The sequence below is a fragment of the Rhagoletis pomonella genome, unplaced genomic scaffold (genome assembly GCF_013731165.1).
Source record: "Rhagoletis pomonella isolate Grant_MI unplaced genomic scaffold, Rhpom_1.0 Rhpom_scaffold_00001, whole genome shotgun sequence".
In the NCBI taxonomy this organism is placed as follows: Eukaryota; Metazoa; Arthropoda; class Insecta; order Diptera; family Tephritidae; genus Rhagoletis; species Rhagoletis pomonella.
In genome coordinates, this window is record NW_023458555.1 from 33,582,910 (window position 1) to 33,597,211 (window position 14,302).

Consider the following 14,302-nt stretch of genomic DNA (forward strand, 5'->3'; position numbering starts at 1 on the left):
TTTTCTGACATTTTTGCTCAAATATTACACTTTAAATAAACCGCATACACCATCTCTAACAACTAAACAAATCATTTTTTGTGGTGCTGCCATAATTTTTAACAATATATTTTCCATACTTAAGTACGAATTGTGAAATGCAAACTTGAACAAAAACTGTTCTTAGCTAAGATTTTTCTCAAATTGAACTAAAGTTCAACTTAAATTTAAATTGTGAGACTATCCCTGAAATAACCCATTAGCAGCGCCTAGCGCCATCTGTTCGTCGACTTTAACCAAATTTAAATTTCCTCAATCCCAAAAAAAAATCAAATAATTTTTGACATTTGTGGTTGGTAGTTTTTTTTTAGACATTTTTCGACATTTGCGAATTGTATTACTCGTTGTCTTCTTCGCCAATAAAGAAAGAGGTACTGCGTGACATCCCTATTACTTAACCAATAAATTCCTTAATCCTAAATTTCATATTTAATTAAAATCAAATACACCTTTAATTCACAGAAAATGTTGCGTGTCGCTTCTGGACAAGTTGCTAACGTGCTGCGGGGAGCTATGGGCCTTTCTGGTCGCATGGCCAATGTCGGTTCGGTGCGTGCCTCACACGGCGAAGAAAATGAAGATGTTTTCAACAAACGCTACGAGGACTATTTCAATCGCAAGGATATCGATGGTTGGGAGGTTCGCAAAGGCATGAACGACTTGCTGGGTATGGATTTAGTGCCCGAACCAAAGATTATTGAAGCTGGTTTGCGTGCTTGCCGTCGTGTCAACGACATTTCCCTGGCCATTAGGTGGTTAGAAGGTTGCAAAGACAAATGTGGTGACCAAAAGGCAACCATCTATCCTTATCTTATCCAGAACATTCGTCCCACTCTGGAAGAATTGGGCGTTCCAACCCCAGAAGAATTGAACTACGATAAACCAGAATTGGCTTTGCAATCGGTCTATGACATGTAATTTATTTACCATGGTACCCTATCAATTTAGTTAAAATTAGTCTGCTAAAAGTGATAGACGCTTAAGAAGAAATGTATTCTATAAGTTAACATTGGGTTGCAGTAAATTGGAATGCATTTTCGGTTTTTTTACAATAGCTGAATAAATGTGTTGGATATCAGAGCTGGCGACAGTGAAATTAAAACGAAAAATTGTTTTTTGTGTTGCTTATGTAATCAATAGATTCTCTGATATGAGACAAGTACATACATTTCAGTGTTAAGAGGAATAAGCAGCTGTTATGGTGAGGTTAGATTAGTAGAGGGGGCGAAATTTAAATGTATGCAACAAAGTTGTTGATCTTAAGAGTAAATTTAGTTTTCATGGCGGAGCGTGTACTCACATTCGGAAGTTAACTATAAATTTAAACTATAAACTAAAGTGGGGAGTTTACTACCGAATGGGAGCTAAATTCCCACTGCCAAAACGACCCTAAGTAAGTTTCATTATTTAAGCTGCAACTGTTGATGTTTAAATTTCTGTTACCATGCCTTAAATCTTCATCGGTTATCAACATTCATTACCTCAGAGAAGCGGCAGTAAATATTTGGCTTAAGGACTTTGGATTCTTTGAATGTACATACATAACTATCATGAATATTATTGAATCATGATATTTAGTCACTATGTACCTATACCGATGCTTTTTGCGTCAGTCAAATATTACAAAAAAAAAATTGAATTTGAAAATATATTGTAGACTTTTAAAAAGAAGACGAAATCTTAACATGTTGCGAACCTTGGCCGCTGGATTAGCTAAAACTGCCCGTTCTTCCAGACGCCTAATTACTTTAGGATCTACTCGTAATTGTATGTATGTGCACGAAGAAGAACCAGAACAAGTTTTTAACAAACGCTTTGAGGATTTCTTCAATCGTTGTGAAATCGATGGCTGGGACTTGCGTCAAGGAATGAACGATATTTTAGGATATGATGTGGTTCCCCATCCTAAAATAATAGAAGCTGGTTTGCGGGCATGCCGCAGAGTTAACGATATTGCACTGGCTATAAGGTGGCTGGAAGCATGTAAGAATAGGTGCGGTGACAAAGTAGACCAGATTTACCCATATTTACTAAATAACATACGTCCGACTCTGTACGATCTTGGCATACCAACACCAGAGGAACTGAATTACGATAAGCCAGAATTGGCGGTAAAATCTGTTTTTGATATGTAATACCATTGACAGGAAGTTAATCTGGAATTAATATACAATATAAATATATATTAAAAGAGATGAATTAAAAAATTGCAAATATTTATTATTTTCACTCGTTAAGAGTTAACAAGTATAGGTATGTACAAATACAAATTTGCTAACCGGTTAAACATCTTTTATTAAATGTACTTAATTCTTGGTTAGTAGTTTTATAACTTCAATTCTCCAAACACCTTATTCTCTTATCACATTTACGACTTCCACTTCTTCAGTAGATTAGCTGCCTTTTCCAAATTTTCCTGTTTTTTGATGAAGCAATAACGTACAAAATTTTCACCAAGCTTTTTATGCGCCTCGCCGTAGAAAGCACTTGGCGGTATACCTTGCAAACCCATATTTTTCGTCATCCACTTTGTAAATTTGTAGTCGCGATATTCGTCTGTCTCCGAAGTTAAATCAATTTTATTTCCTGCAATTGTACAATGTACAATAAAAACGCACAGAATCCTGCTCATTTCATAATTTTCACTTACCCAAAGAACTCCAATCGGCCAACATGAAGTAGCCACCCTCTGGAATAGTAGGCTTCAATCCAGCATCTTCCAAGAATTTTGCCATAAAGTTCCGCTTTATCTTTAATTCCTGTGGCAAACTGTTGAAGTAACTTTCCGGAGAGCCCAGTCGTTCTAATTCCAATTCAAAGCCCCTTGCCACCGCCTCCTGTATTGGCGTTGGACAAGTATACACTGAGTTTTGATGTACCATTTGCAAATTAGTGATTAGATTGGCAGGCCCATAGGCCCAGCCGATTTTCCAGCCAGTGACCGAAAATGTTTTGCCTGCAGAACCAATTGTGATGGTACGTTCCCACATGCCGGGCAAAGTGCAAATGCGAATATGTTTTGCATCATCGTATACCATCCATTCGTACACTTCATCGGAAAGGCACAGAACGTTCCATTTGCGACAAAGCGCAGCAATGCGTTCTAACTCATCACGATGAAATACCTTGCCAATAGGATTATGTGGTGTGTTGAGTATAATCATCTTCGTCTTATTGTTAAAAAGCTGCTCAAGTTCAGCATCGTCCAGAACCCAATCGGCAGAGCTGATAGTGCCATTTGATTTGTTCTAAGGATAGTAAATTTTCGAGTAACGTACAATAAAATAACTAATGCTAATCGACTTACCGGTTTTAGGGCTATGAAGCGTGGTACGCCACCCGCCATTTTCACCATTGGTTCATAACAGTCAAAAAATGGCTCGATGATAATTACTTCATCACCAACATCTACATGACCCATTATAGAGGAGTAGAGCGCCTCATAAGCGCCTGATGTGACTAAAATTTCGCTCAGAGGATTTACTTCGCGTCCAACTAAGTTTGAGTAAAGTTTGCTTAACGCTTGTACGAGCCTAACATGACCCTATGGTTAAAAGTTTACATAAATATTAGTGAGAAAGATTCTCAATCGGAAGTAGCTCACATAACCACGTGTGTACTGCTGCAACAGGGGATTATCACTTTTCGCAATATCCGCCAAAGCATCTGTAACATAGGAGGGTGGAAGTTCGTCTGGAAATCCTTGCCCTAAATTTAAAGGCTTATACTTCATCGCTAATCCAATATATTCATTCCTATGAAATGATTAAGTCTCACGTATATTTTTATAGGAACTTGTACTTGGCAATTATTTTATACGAACCAAACACTAGGTTTACTGCCTTGTAGACGTTTTGGTAATCCAAATTTATCCATTGTCGCGTTAGATTTCTCCCGTTGTGGATTTCGATGGACAATATTACTTAAAATGGCTTGTTTATCACGCAACTGACGTGTTTGCTGACACAAGAGGCGTGATGGCAGACTAAGCATCTGAAAATGGATTCAACAAAAACTCATAAGTAGGTATGTATGTATGTACATGCATGCTGGATGGCCCAAATCTATTCAAAGAAATAAAAAAAACTTATCAGCATTTAAATAGCTTTTTGCTCATTAAATACATAGTTGAATGCATTTTCATTGAGTTTTTGAATGACTTATTTAATACGAATTTTTCACTACATATTTACATTAATTAGTTAACTATTGTACAAGGATCACAGTTAATAAATGCAATGTAGTTGTATATTAAGGTGCGCGTGTCGCGCTGTGCTTATTCGGACTGCCCAATGTGGAGTACGCTGAATTAAATTATTGTTGTTGCATAAAGCAATAAACAATGTTAATTTTCATATGTACATATATGTATACGTAAGTACGTACATATATTAACACAGACCAATGTGCTCAGAATATACAAAATTTGCATATAACGCAAACGGCAGAACGGAAATTATGCAGTGCTGGAATGGCCAGGCAAAAGCGGGGTAGTTTCCAAAAGGAAAAACCATTTTTTAATACAATATTTATTTATTAAATACGGCAAGCCTGAACATTTATAAGAGCTGGTGTTGGCTTTAGATATAAATAATTCTTGCTCTGGAGCGAGCACTTCTTCTTAAGTCATTTAGTGCTGGCCGGCTTCCCTAAAACGACAACTTTGCTCCTTTGGAAAGCAGATAGAATTTTCACAAGGGTTGACGAGTGTAGGCTAAAAATGGACTTCATATTTTTACTTGCTAACAACTCAGAATGCAAATTTTATCTCATACATTTATTTATGCAAAAATTAATTTTATTGGTATATATACAGAACTGGTTAAGTATTTATTTGCAAATAACTTGTTGCACCACAACATAGCATAGCACTTTGCTTCGACCCCTATCGCATCTATCAGTTTAGTACATATGTACGTATACGCTATATTCGTTACAAATATTTGATTATGCTAATCTATTGTTATACAAACCACAAATACAAAAACTCATTTAAAAAAGCCTTTAATATTTACAAGAATCAGCAAAACAATGCACAAATGAAATTGGCAAAATGGCACATGCGCAATAGATGACATTTTTTATTACAGCTGATGATAATTATTTTGCTCTTTCTAACTTAAAACGTCATCAAAACTAAAGGAAGTTACAGAGTTGTATCTTACAAACATCTTTCCGAAACATTTATATTTGATTAAAATAAATAAAAAATCAAACCCTTTTTTGATGACATGGATTATGATATTTAAATCTGGTAAATATTCATACATATGCGCATACATAGGTGCTAAGAAGCTATGAAGTTACAAAGTTAAAACAACTAGTATAGCTTTTTTGTTGACCATCAAATGCAACACTGCGCCGGAAACCGGATGTTATAAAGTAGTTAATCAAAATTTCCGCATAGTCAGAGTTAATGTGCGTTTAGGCCCTGGCAATGCAAGTGATTTTTCTATGCATTTTGCTGTCAAAATGCGAAAGCAAAAGTCTACGTACACGTGTAAACACCAAAAAAAATAACTTTCTGAAATAACATTTGCAAGTTGTGTCTGCAAATGAAGAAATAATTTCAATTTGATAGTGCTGCATTGACATTTTCATTTTTGCTGAAAATGCTGTCAAACCAAGCGAGCGTTGTCGTGTGACGCAGTTTTCGGCGAATTTATATAGTTATAAAAATGTTAAAGAGAATTTATATTCCTGATATGAGGTATTTAAATATTAATGCATTATACATTTTGTGGTGGTTTTCTACACATTTTAACATTTTTAGTAAATTTTTCAGGTCGTTAATTTTGTCATAAACAAAAAAATGTCTGATAACACATTTTAAGGTGTAATTTTCTTCATTCACCGCGTAAACAGACAAAAAGGAATATTAGAAATTTAGATTTTCGGAAAATTTAATTGCTTTCAAAAGTCACTTTACATGCAATGTGTGTTTCCTCCTGCAATCACTTTTGGAAATTCATGAGTTTGAGAGATTTTTCAAAACTGCTTGCACTTGCCAGTCTAAGAGCTACTTTCGTGTAGCCCACTCAAAGAGAAAAATATGCAAAAAAGTACGTGAATGCAAAACCAGTAACTATGTATTTGCAATGACCAGCTGATTAATTTGTTTATTATTGGCAACAATTTCCTAATATATTATTTATGTATTATTTAAATAGGTTCATTCTGTCAATTCCAACTATGAAAACCTCATAAGGAGTTCTTTTATTAAATGTGAATTGCACCCATCAACATGCGATCAGCTGTTTTTCTTACTGGCAAATTGTTGCAAGTTAAATTTTGCCAGTCAAAATTGCAACTTCCTCTCGCAATTTCCCTAACAGTGTACGTTTTTGGGATATATTAATAATTTGGAACAATTGTTACAATTGTTGAGCTACATGAACATTGTTTATAATATTTGCACAAAAATTTACCAATTTTTCACAAAAAGAAATGATCGAAACCCATCTTTAGGAAGGTTCGATTAAATCGGGAGCACAAATACTGATTACTGGGCCTTGCAAAAGAAGGATCGATGCCTCTAGAAGCAAAAAAAAAAATACCAAGTAGCAATTCTGTAAACATAAAACATATCTACTTATTTCGAGCTTCAAGCCTTCCAGTTTTGCAACTACAGTAAAACTTCGATATAACGAAACTGAAGGGGTTGGACAAATGCTTCCATAGTTTCGTTGTATTTATAGCATATCAAAACAAGGAAAAATGGAAAATTTCAGAAAAAATTCGTTATAAGTAATGTTTATTTTCTAACGCCAATTCCGAAAGCTTTCATGCTCAACATTTCTATGTTATTTCTACGGAACATTTTTGAATGGATAATTTCGCAACCACAAATTTTTTTCGGGGGACTTAGCAAAATATTTTTGTTATATTTTGTTTTTCGTTGTGAAATCACCAAAATAATATGCATTAACTTCCAATTAAAACAGCATTTGTTATACATATTTTTTATTGAAGTTTCTTATAAAAAGTGTGTTAATGTCAGAAAAGAACATGTACATATGTATCTAAGTATTATTAACAATTTCTTAGTTCTCTAATAAAACACAATAATAAATGCATTTTAATGTGTGCTCTGTTAATCATGTTAATATTTTTAAATAATCAAAAAAAAATGTATTGAGTAAAAAAACTATTGTAATAATGTGTAAGTTGTAAGCAAAAATTTAATAATTAATTCAATAATTATGTATAATTCAAAAACTTTAAATCAAGAAGTTAGTTGATTTGACATTTATCAATGAAGTAAAAAATATTCGTCACTTGTTAAAATAAGCACAATTTACATACATACGTCTGTGTGTATTTAATGTGTATTCTACATAATGTTAAACCATATTTTTCGATTTGTTTTTATTTCTTCTCATTTTGTGTGTATGTATGTATGTATGTAAATTGACTTTATGATATTGCGGTGTTATCGATTATAAATTCTTATAGCTGCACTAAACTTAATTTAGGTATGTATGTATGTAGTTGCGTATATTCGTTTGTTTAGAAGTACATACATACATATTAAACATTTTATTTGTATTTGTGCTCTATTTCGCACGCTGTTTTTTTGCAACTTTTTAATTTCTTAGTTTTTTAGTCAATATTTTTATAATTCTCTTTATTATCTTTTGTCGCTTTGCTTCAAAAATATTTTTTTTAATATTATTATTTGTTATGCTTTCACTTTGGAGTGCTTTTAATCAACTAATTCTAAATAACTTAAATCACAGATATCTCTAATGTATGATTCAATTCAAATGTTTGCCAACTTCAAATTAAATGCAAATGTACATACATACATATCTATGTGTGTAAGTACGTATGTACATATGTCTAAAAAATGGCCACGCGTTTTGTTTATAAACTTGAATATGTTAGATCTCAAAATCGTTGCTGATTTCAAAATTGTATACGTTTGTTTGTTTGTAGTATTTTGAGGTTAGTTTTACTGGCCACTTAATGAAATTTTTTGTTAGAAACTTTTTAATATGAAAAAAGCGCTATTTATCTAAAAAAATAAAAAAATATAATCAGGCGTGGTTTGAAAGCAGTACGAAGTCGTACTTTTAAGTGCAAGTTTTATGGGTCTTTGCGATTTTAAAAATAAAAATGTTTCAAGTACCAGGTATTCATGAAATGTGATGTGTACTGTATACGGCTTGGCAAAACACGAGACGATTCGGTTACCTACCTAAATAGGTTAGGTTAGAAATTAAACAATTTTTTTTTTTTTTATTTTATTCCTTTTGTCGGCACCACTGCACGACTTTTTCACAACCACTTCGGGAATAGTTAAGGATTGTTTTGGGATAATTTCAGGATGGTTTCTAAGTACCCCGAGTCCTGAGGTGGTTCGGAAAAAGTCGTGAACTTGTCTCTAAATCATCTCAAGTCTTCAAGTCAAGTCTTGAAACAGTCTCGTAATGGTCCTTTACTAGGCCCAAATTGATCCCAAACTAGTGCTGTAATGTTTCTAAACCAGAATGGAAATATTACTGAAATAGTCACGAAATGGTCTTAAAATAATTGTGAACTATCTCGAAATGGTCCTGAACAGGTTCCGAAAAATGATCCCGAACTAGTTCGGAATGGCGATGAAAAGTTCAATTTATAAAAACAGGTAAATCGGGGTTTTTCTTATAAATTCTTTATATGATGTCCGATTTGTAAAAAAGTTATACTTTTTTCTGAAAGCGGCACCATGAATCAGTGGTAAGAAGCTTAAAAATACACTACCGTGCTGAAGAGCGCCTTGAATATAACAACTTTGCCAAACTTAATAGCTGCAGCCGAATTAAATCGCGAACAAATTTACTTTAATTACATATCGCTAGCTTAGGGCCGTTTGTTCTCTAAGTTAGCGACATTTACTTGTTTTATTATCATGCGTGAGAATTACTAGAAGCTGGCTGTTGTTTACTCAATATGGGTTAATATTTTTCTTGCAGAGTGGTTTTAATTTGATATGGAGATTATTTTTCTGACATACAATATAATATTGCGTTCAATGTGTCGTGTTCAGACAAATTAACATAACTTGCAAATTTTAGGAGCCATAAAAATATCTAGTTCTATACATGCAACTGCAGGTTTTCTTAATACTTTTTCAGCGATGCATCGGACATAAAATAAAAAAGTGATAGAAAGCCCCGAGTTAGCTATTTTTACAAGGTGCCGACTTTTTTTTTTTTACTTTCCAGAGATACTCTCCTAGTTAGTGCCTGTTCAAACTCGTTTGGAACAAATTGAACGTTTTTCGGCCCCTATATTTACTATGGTGATACGGTCTAGTGTATGTACATTAAGCTCTACCCAGAATTACAGCGGACGACGGTAAAGCGGTCGGCGGTAAGTTAACAGCTGTACGGTTACCGCAGTGAAATCCGTCAAACTAAACGCAATTGCGGCGCACGACGGCTTCCGTCAGTTGTCATTTTGATTTGAAAATTATCATTTAAATTAAATACCAACCCAAAAAACTACTCAGGTCAATTGCAACAATTTTTCAATGAACAAAAAAAAAGAAAACAAAGAAAAACAAGCAAATGCAATAAATAGACATAAATTAAAATATAGCGCTCTTATCTATTATTGTTTTAAAATTATTTAAGTTGTGATTTTCTATTTGCAACTAATGAGTTATAAACCTTTTAAAAATCGACTTAACAGTAAAATTATTTATTTTTAATATGCCATTTTGTAAAATTGCACACAATGCGCGTCATTTTATTTTTCAGTTAAATGCAACAATTCTCGCTTAAGACTACAGAAAAATATGTTTATCTTTTATTATTTTTATTTTTCTCTTCATTCATTTTATTGTTCTTCTCATTTAGCAATAGAAATGCTTTGTTTACATGCAAATGCTGCTGTGATATGTTCATGTTCTGTTTGTGAAAAATATGTATGTATGTTTGTTTTGAAAATAATTGGCAATGAGTTTGTATATATGTGTATAACCATCATACTTACTATGTATGTACTATGTTTATATACTACATATATACAGTATGTATCTCTGTGTAGCATACATATACATATCGTTACCTTAATTCACAAAGGTCCTAACCAAAAAAATTTTTTGTTTACAGGTGAAGCAAAAAACAATGAAAATAGTATTAAAAGCAGGTACAGCTTTTAAAAAAGTTGTTTTTGGTACCAGGACTTTAAATTTTTATTGAAGGTGTACTCTAATAAATCCTACCAAAATCTGTGAAAATACAGTTTCGAAAAAAAAAATTGTTGGTTAGGGTCTTTTGTGAATTAAGGTAACGATATATAGGTATGAATATATGCTGAGACCTCACGCAAAAAGTGAGTGTAAGCTACTATTAAATTTTCAACGCTTGAATATTTGAATTTGAGCTTAATCTCACTTTTTATGCAAGAAGACAAGACACATTGAACAGGTAGCAGCAGTAGGGTCACAATTTTTTCATTCGAAGTAGTCTATGAATTTTTTTGGTCTTACGTTGCTACCTGTTCATAGTGCCTTGCACGAAGTCCTAATGCTTGAAACACATTGAAAACGACTGGCTAGGGGCCACAGCTGTCAAATTATTTTAACACGTACGCTTATTTAGATAGTAATTTTGCCGGCGACACAACTACAGCGCGACTGTAGTTGTGACCACATTAGAATTATTTATAGTTTTATAGCGACAGATAAGGGTATTCCTTTAATTTTAAACATGCATGTCGCCAGAGGCCATAACTTCCAGCCTGTCGTCTTCAATGTGTTTCAAGCATAAAGCTTGCAACAATTCCTGTGATACCTCTCATATATCTATTTACATACATTTCACACCCCTTTTCGCTTAAGCTTTTCTTATATAATTTTTGTGTTTTTATTTTAATTTTTAATTTAATTCTCTTCTTTTACCGTCTTTTTACTTTGATTTCTTGTCTTTAAATGGCACAAAATAAGCTTTTCGTCAGTAATAAATTTCGCCACCCTAACAATTTGCGTTTAAACTGGCTTGTCAGTGGCTGTCAAACTATGCCGCTATTTTTAATTGGTGGTTATAGAACATTTCCTTATTGCTTATTGCATTTTTAGCTTTCCAACTTTTATTCAGCAACTGTCAATATGTAATGGCTGTCAATGAATATGGCCGCCCATTTCTCATCTCATCGATTGCTCGCCTCGCACATTCGTTCGCTTTTTCATTTGCACACTTTAAACATACACTTCCGGACAATCTTCATCTTTGATCGATGTGTATTGCACTTTTTTGGCTACATTGTCGAAAACCGGCGTAATCATATACTTGATGCGCTCACGGCTCACATAAACCAGCGCCACCACCAATCCGAGCAATATCATACTCAACACAATAAGCAGGAAGATAAGTGTCACGGTGTGTTGATTCATGTGCGGTCGTCCGGACGTCGCGCCAGCACCACCCTCGCCTCCTGCACTCTCATCCGACCCGCTACTGCCGTAGTGTAAATTTGTCGCTGTATTGAACATCATGCTGGCAGCCGCTACCGCTGTCGCACATCCTTCCATATTCAGCTCCATTATGGGCAGTGGCTCCACATCGTTGCGGTAGCACATTAGCGTATTCTTATTGCGTACCGTTACATTCGTTGACAGCACCCAGGTGTGAAATGAGCTGATCTTGCAGTCGCAAACGAATGGATTGAGATTGAAGTCGACAATGAGGTTGGTGGTGCGGTCGGTGCTCGTCTCCAGCTCGTTGAGCAGCATCATGTCGTGCGTCTTCACATATTCGAATTTATTGCGCTCCAAATCGAGAAAGCGTAGGTTCTTTAGGCAGCGCACTTCAAAGTTGATCTCTTTCAGCAAATTATCACCCAAATGTAGATCACGCAAGCTGGGCAGATCGCAAAAGACGTTGCGGTCTTTGAAGTGTGTAATCTCATTTTGCTCCAGATGTAGCTTCTGCAATTTCACCAGCTGGCTATTGACGAATATATCATGCAAATCTTCGCTCAACTGCGGTGAACTGTTGTCATCGAATGCGTCGGTGAGATGTAAACTTTGCAAATTCAGAAAGTTCGAAAATACGCGTGGATGGTGGTGATTGACTTCGTCGTCGTCGCGTGAAATGCTCAAGTTGTTGTGATTCAAAATCAAACGTTCCACATTTTGCACATGGTGATAGGATTTGCCACGTATTTCGCGTATGTGATTGTTGCTCATATCGACGATCTTCAGATTCTTATAGTCGTTAATCGAGCCGAAAACATTCCAAGGCAATTCGAGTACAATATTGCCGGTGAAGATTAGGATTTCCACCTCATCCGGCATGAATTCAAGTACGCTGGTATTGTGTATGCCTGTGTTTGTGCAGTTGACTATGTAACTTATGCTGCCCTCGTAGAGCTCGCGTCCACACAGGCATGCCTTGGGGAAGTTGGGACCACAACTCGACGAGCCAATGACAGGCAGTTGTGCTGTGACGCACAAGCAGGTGGCTGTGAGCAGCAGCGCATAAAGTAGGAGCTGTGATTTGGTGCTTGTGGTTGTGGTGGTGGTGTTCATTGTGGCTTCTGGTTTGAACACTGTGCAGACGTCTCGTTGTCACTGTAATTAAATGAAAGCAAAAATAATTTTGGTTAGTGCTGAAATTTAATTCATTAAGCTGTAGATAAATATGAATTTATGCATATATACATTAGGGTGAACCAAGAAAAAAGTTACGGTCTTATACTTTAAGACCTACGCCAAAATATTTTGTAAAAATATCAAGATTTCAGTGAGCTGGACCGATTTGAAAATATATACATCCCAAATGTTATTTTTTTAATTGTGCGTTGGTATAATAAATTTCAGCATTTTTATGTAGATCTTGTTAGCTTGTTCTATCATTTGAAACAAATTTTTTAAAAACTAATTTTATTTATAAAAACTCGATTTTTGAGATATTTTCAAATCTGTTCAGCTCACGTAAATTTTAATATTTTTCTGAAATATTTTGGCGGCTTTCTTATAATATAATGTAGAATGTTTCATCCTAATGTACTTTACTTTATTTTATTCTGTTACACTTTGTTTTAATTTATTTTGTTTTATTTTACTTCGTTTCATTTTTTTTTTGTTATTTTCCTGTTTCTTATTTATTAAAACTTTATTTACCATAATTTGTTTTAATTTGACTATGCCCGATTGCATCAATCAATTTTAAATTTATCAGGCAGATAAAATTTTAAATGACACAACTTTGTTCGGAAAATTTGTAATTTTAAATATTTACAGTATGATAAATTTTTAAATTAGTTTCATTTAATTTAATTTAGTTTTATTTTATTTCATTTTATCTTACTTTTTATTTTTTAATTTAATTTAGTTTAATTAATTTAATTTAATTTCAGTTTTTTATTTATGTAATTTTTTTTATTTCATTAAGTTTTTGAAATTATTTTTAAATTTTATTTATTATTAATTTAAATTTTTTATTTTATTAATTTTTGTTTTAACTTATTTCATTTCATTAAATTTGTTATTATTTATTGTATTTCTTTCAACTTATTTTATTTTTATTTGGTTTTATCTTTTTTATTGATGCTTTTTTTTAAATTAAAATTTAGTATATTTTCCTGAATTATTTTAGTTTATGTACAAAATTTTTGTTATTTTATTTTATTTTGTTTTAATTCATCTTTATTTTTTATGTTATTTTTATATTTCAATTTATTTCATTGTACTTCAATTAATATTTTCATTTTAATTTATTTTATTTTATTTCATTTTTTATTTTTATTGATTTCATTACATTTAAATTGTTTTTTTTTCTTTTATTTTTTAATTGTAATTTAGTTTATTTTATTCTAATTTTAATTGTATTTTAGTTTGTTTTAGTTAGTGTAATTTAATTTAATTTTAATTAAATTTTTGGTATTTTTTTTTCTGTTTGCTTTATTATTTTAATGTAATTTATTTTCTTCCATTTTACTTTAATTTATATAATTTTTGTTAGTTTCCTAAATTTTTGTTTCATTTAATTTAAATTTATTTTATTTTATTATGTTTCCGGTTTGAAAGTATAAGTGCTCATAAATTCTTATTTTTCCTAATTACTTAAGAGCCTCAATTAGTAAATTGTTCAACTGAGTGCCTTTATCCATATTTACCTATGCTCGGCCATAAATTGTTATACAATCTGAACAAATACATATGTAGTATGTATGTATGTATGTATGTATGTACGTACATAAAAGACCCTCAAAAGTGTTGCCAAACACTTGTTGTTCGAAACAACTTTAAAATTTTGCAGCTTATTTAGGT

At 33.1% G+C, this 14,302-nt stretch overlaps 4 protein-coding genes across 6 annotated transcripts in view; 2 read left to right on the forward strand and 2 right to left on the reverse strand.

The window, feature by feature from the left end:
* Positions 1-329: 329 nt before the first annotated feature.
* On the forward strand, positions 330-1,148 carry LOC118743110 (cytochrome c oxidase subunit 5A, mitochondrial-like). Its single transcript, XM_036475625.1, has 2 exons — positions 330-410; positions 502-1,148. The coding sequence occupies exon 2, from the start codon at positions 505-507 to the stop codon at positions 955-957; it is 453 nt and encodes a 150-aa protein (XP_036331518.1). The 5' UTR covers positions 330-410; positions 502-504; the 3' UTR covers positions 958-1,148.
* A 314-nt stretch (positions 1,149-1,462) lies between these two features.
* On the forward strand, positions 1,463-2,246 carry LOC118743102 (cytochrome c oxidase subunit 5A, mitochondrial-like). The gene has a single exon (XM_036475611.1). The coding sequence runs from the start codon at positions 1,623-1,625 to the stop codon at positions 2,172-2,174; it is 552 nt and encodes a 183-aa protein (XP_036331504.1). The 5' UTR covers positions 1,463-1,622; the 3' UTR covers positions 2,175-2,246.
* On the reverse strand, positions 2,239-5,160 carry LOC118743086 (kynurenine--oxoglutarate transaminase 3). Of its 3 annotated transcripts, none has more exons than XM_036475584.1 (6): positions 5,055-5,160; positions 3,863-4,032; positions 3,644-3,794; positions 3,347-3,583; positions 2,690-3,287; positions 2,239-2,625 (listed from the first exon to the last, which is right to left on the reverse strand). In XM_036475584.1, the coding sequence occupies exons 1-6, from the start codon at positions 5,115-5,117 to the stop codon at positions 2,408-2,410; spliced, it is 1,437 nt and encodes a 478-aa protein (XP_036331477.1). In that variant the 5' UTR covers positions 5,118-5,160; the 3' UTR covers positions 2,239-2,407. The 3 variants fall into 3 exon arrangements, with proteins under 3 accessions (XP_036331477.1, XP_036331485.1, XP_036331492.1); XM_036475592.1 differs by having other exon boundaries at positions 5,013-5,118; XM_036475599.1 differs by lacking the exon at positions 5,055-5,160 and adding an exon at positions 4,233-4,257.
* A 5,956-nt stretch (positions 5,161-11,116) lies between these two features.
* The window catches only part of LOC118743116 (toll-like receptor 5), a 144,666-nt gene continuing 141,480 nt past the window's right edge, over positions 11,117-14,302 (reverse strand). The window contains exon 2 of the mRNA XM_036475636.1: positions 11,117-12,601. Within this exon, the coding sequence (XP_036331529.1) occupies positions 11,228-12,559 (1,332 nt within the window). The 5' untranslated portion in view covers positions 12,560-12,601 and the 3' untranslated portion in view covers positions 11,117-11,227. The remainder of the gene's footprint in view (positions 12,602-14,302) is intronic.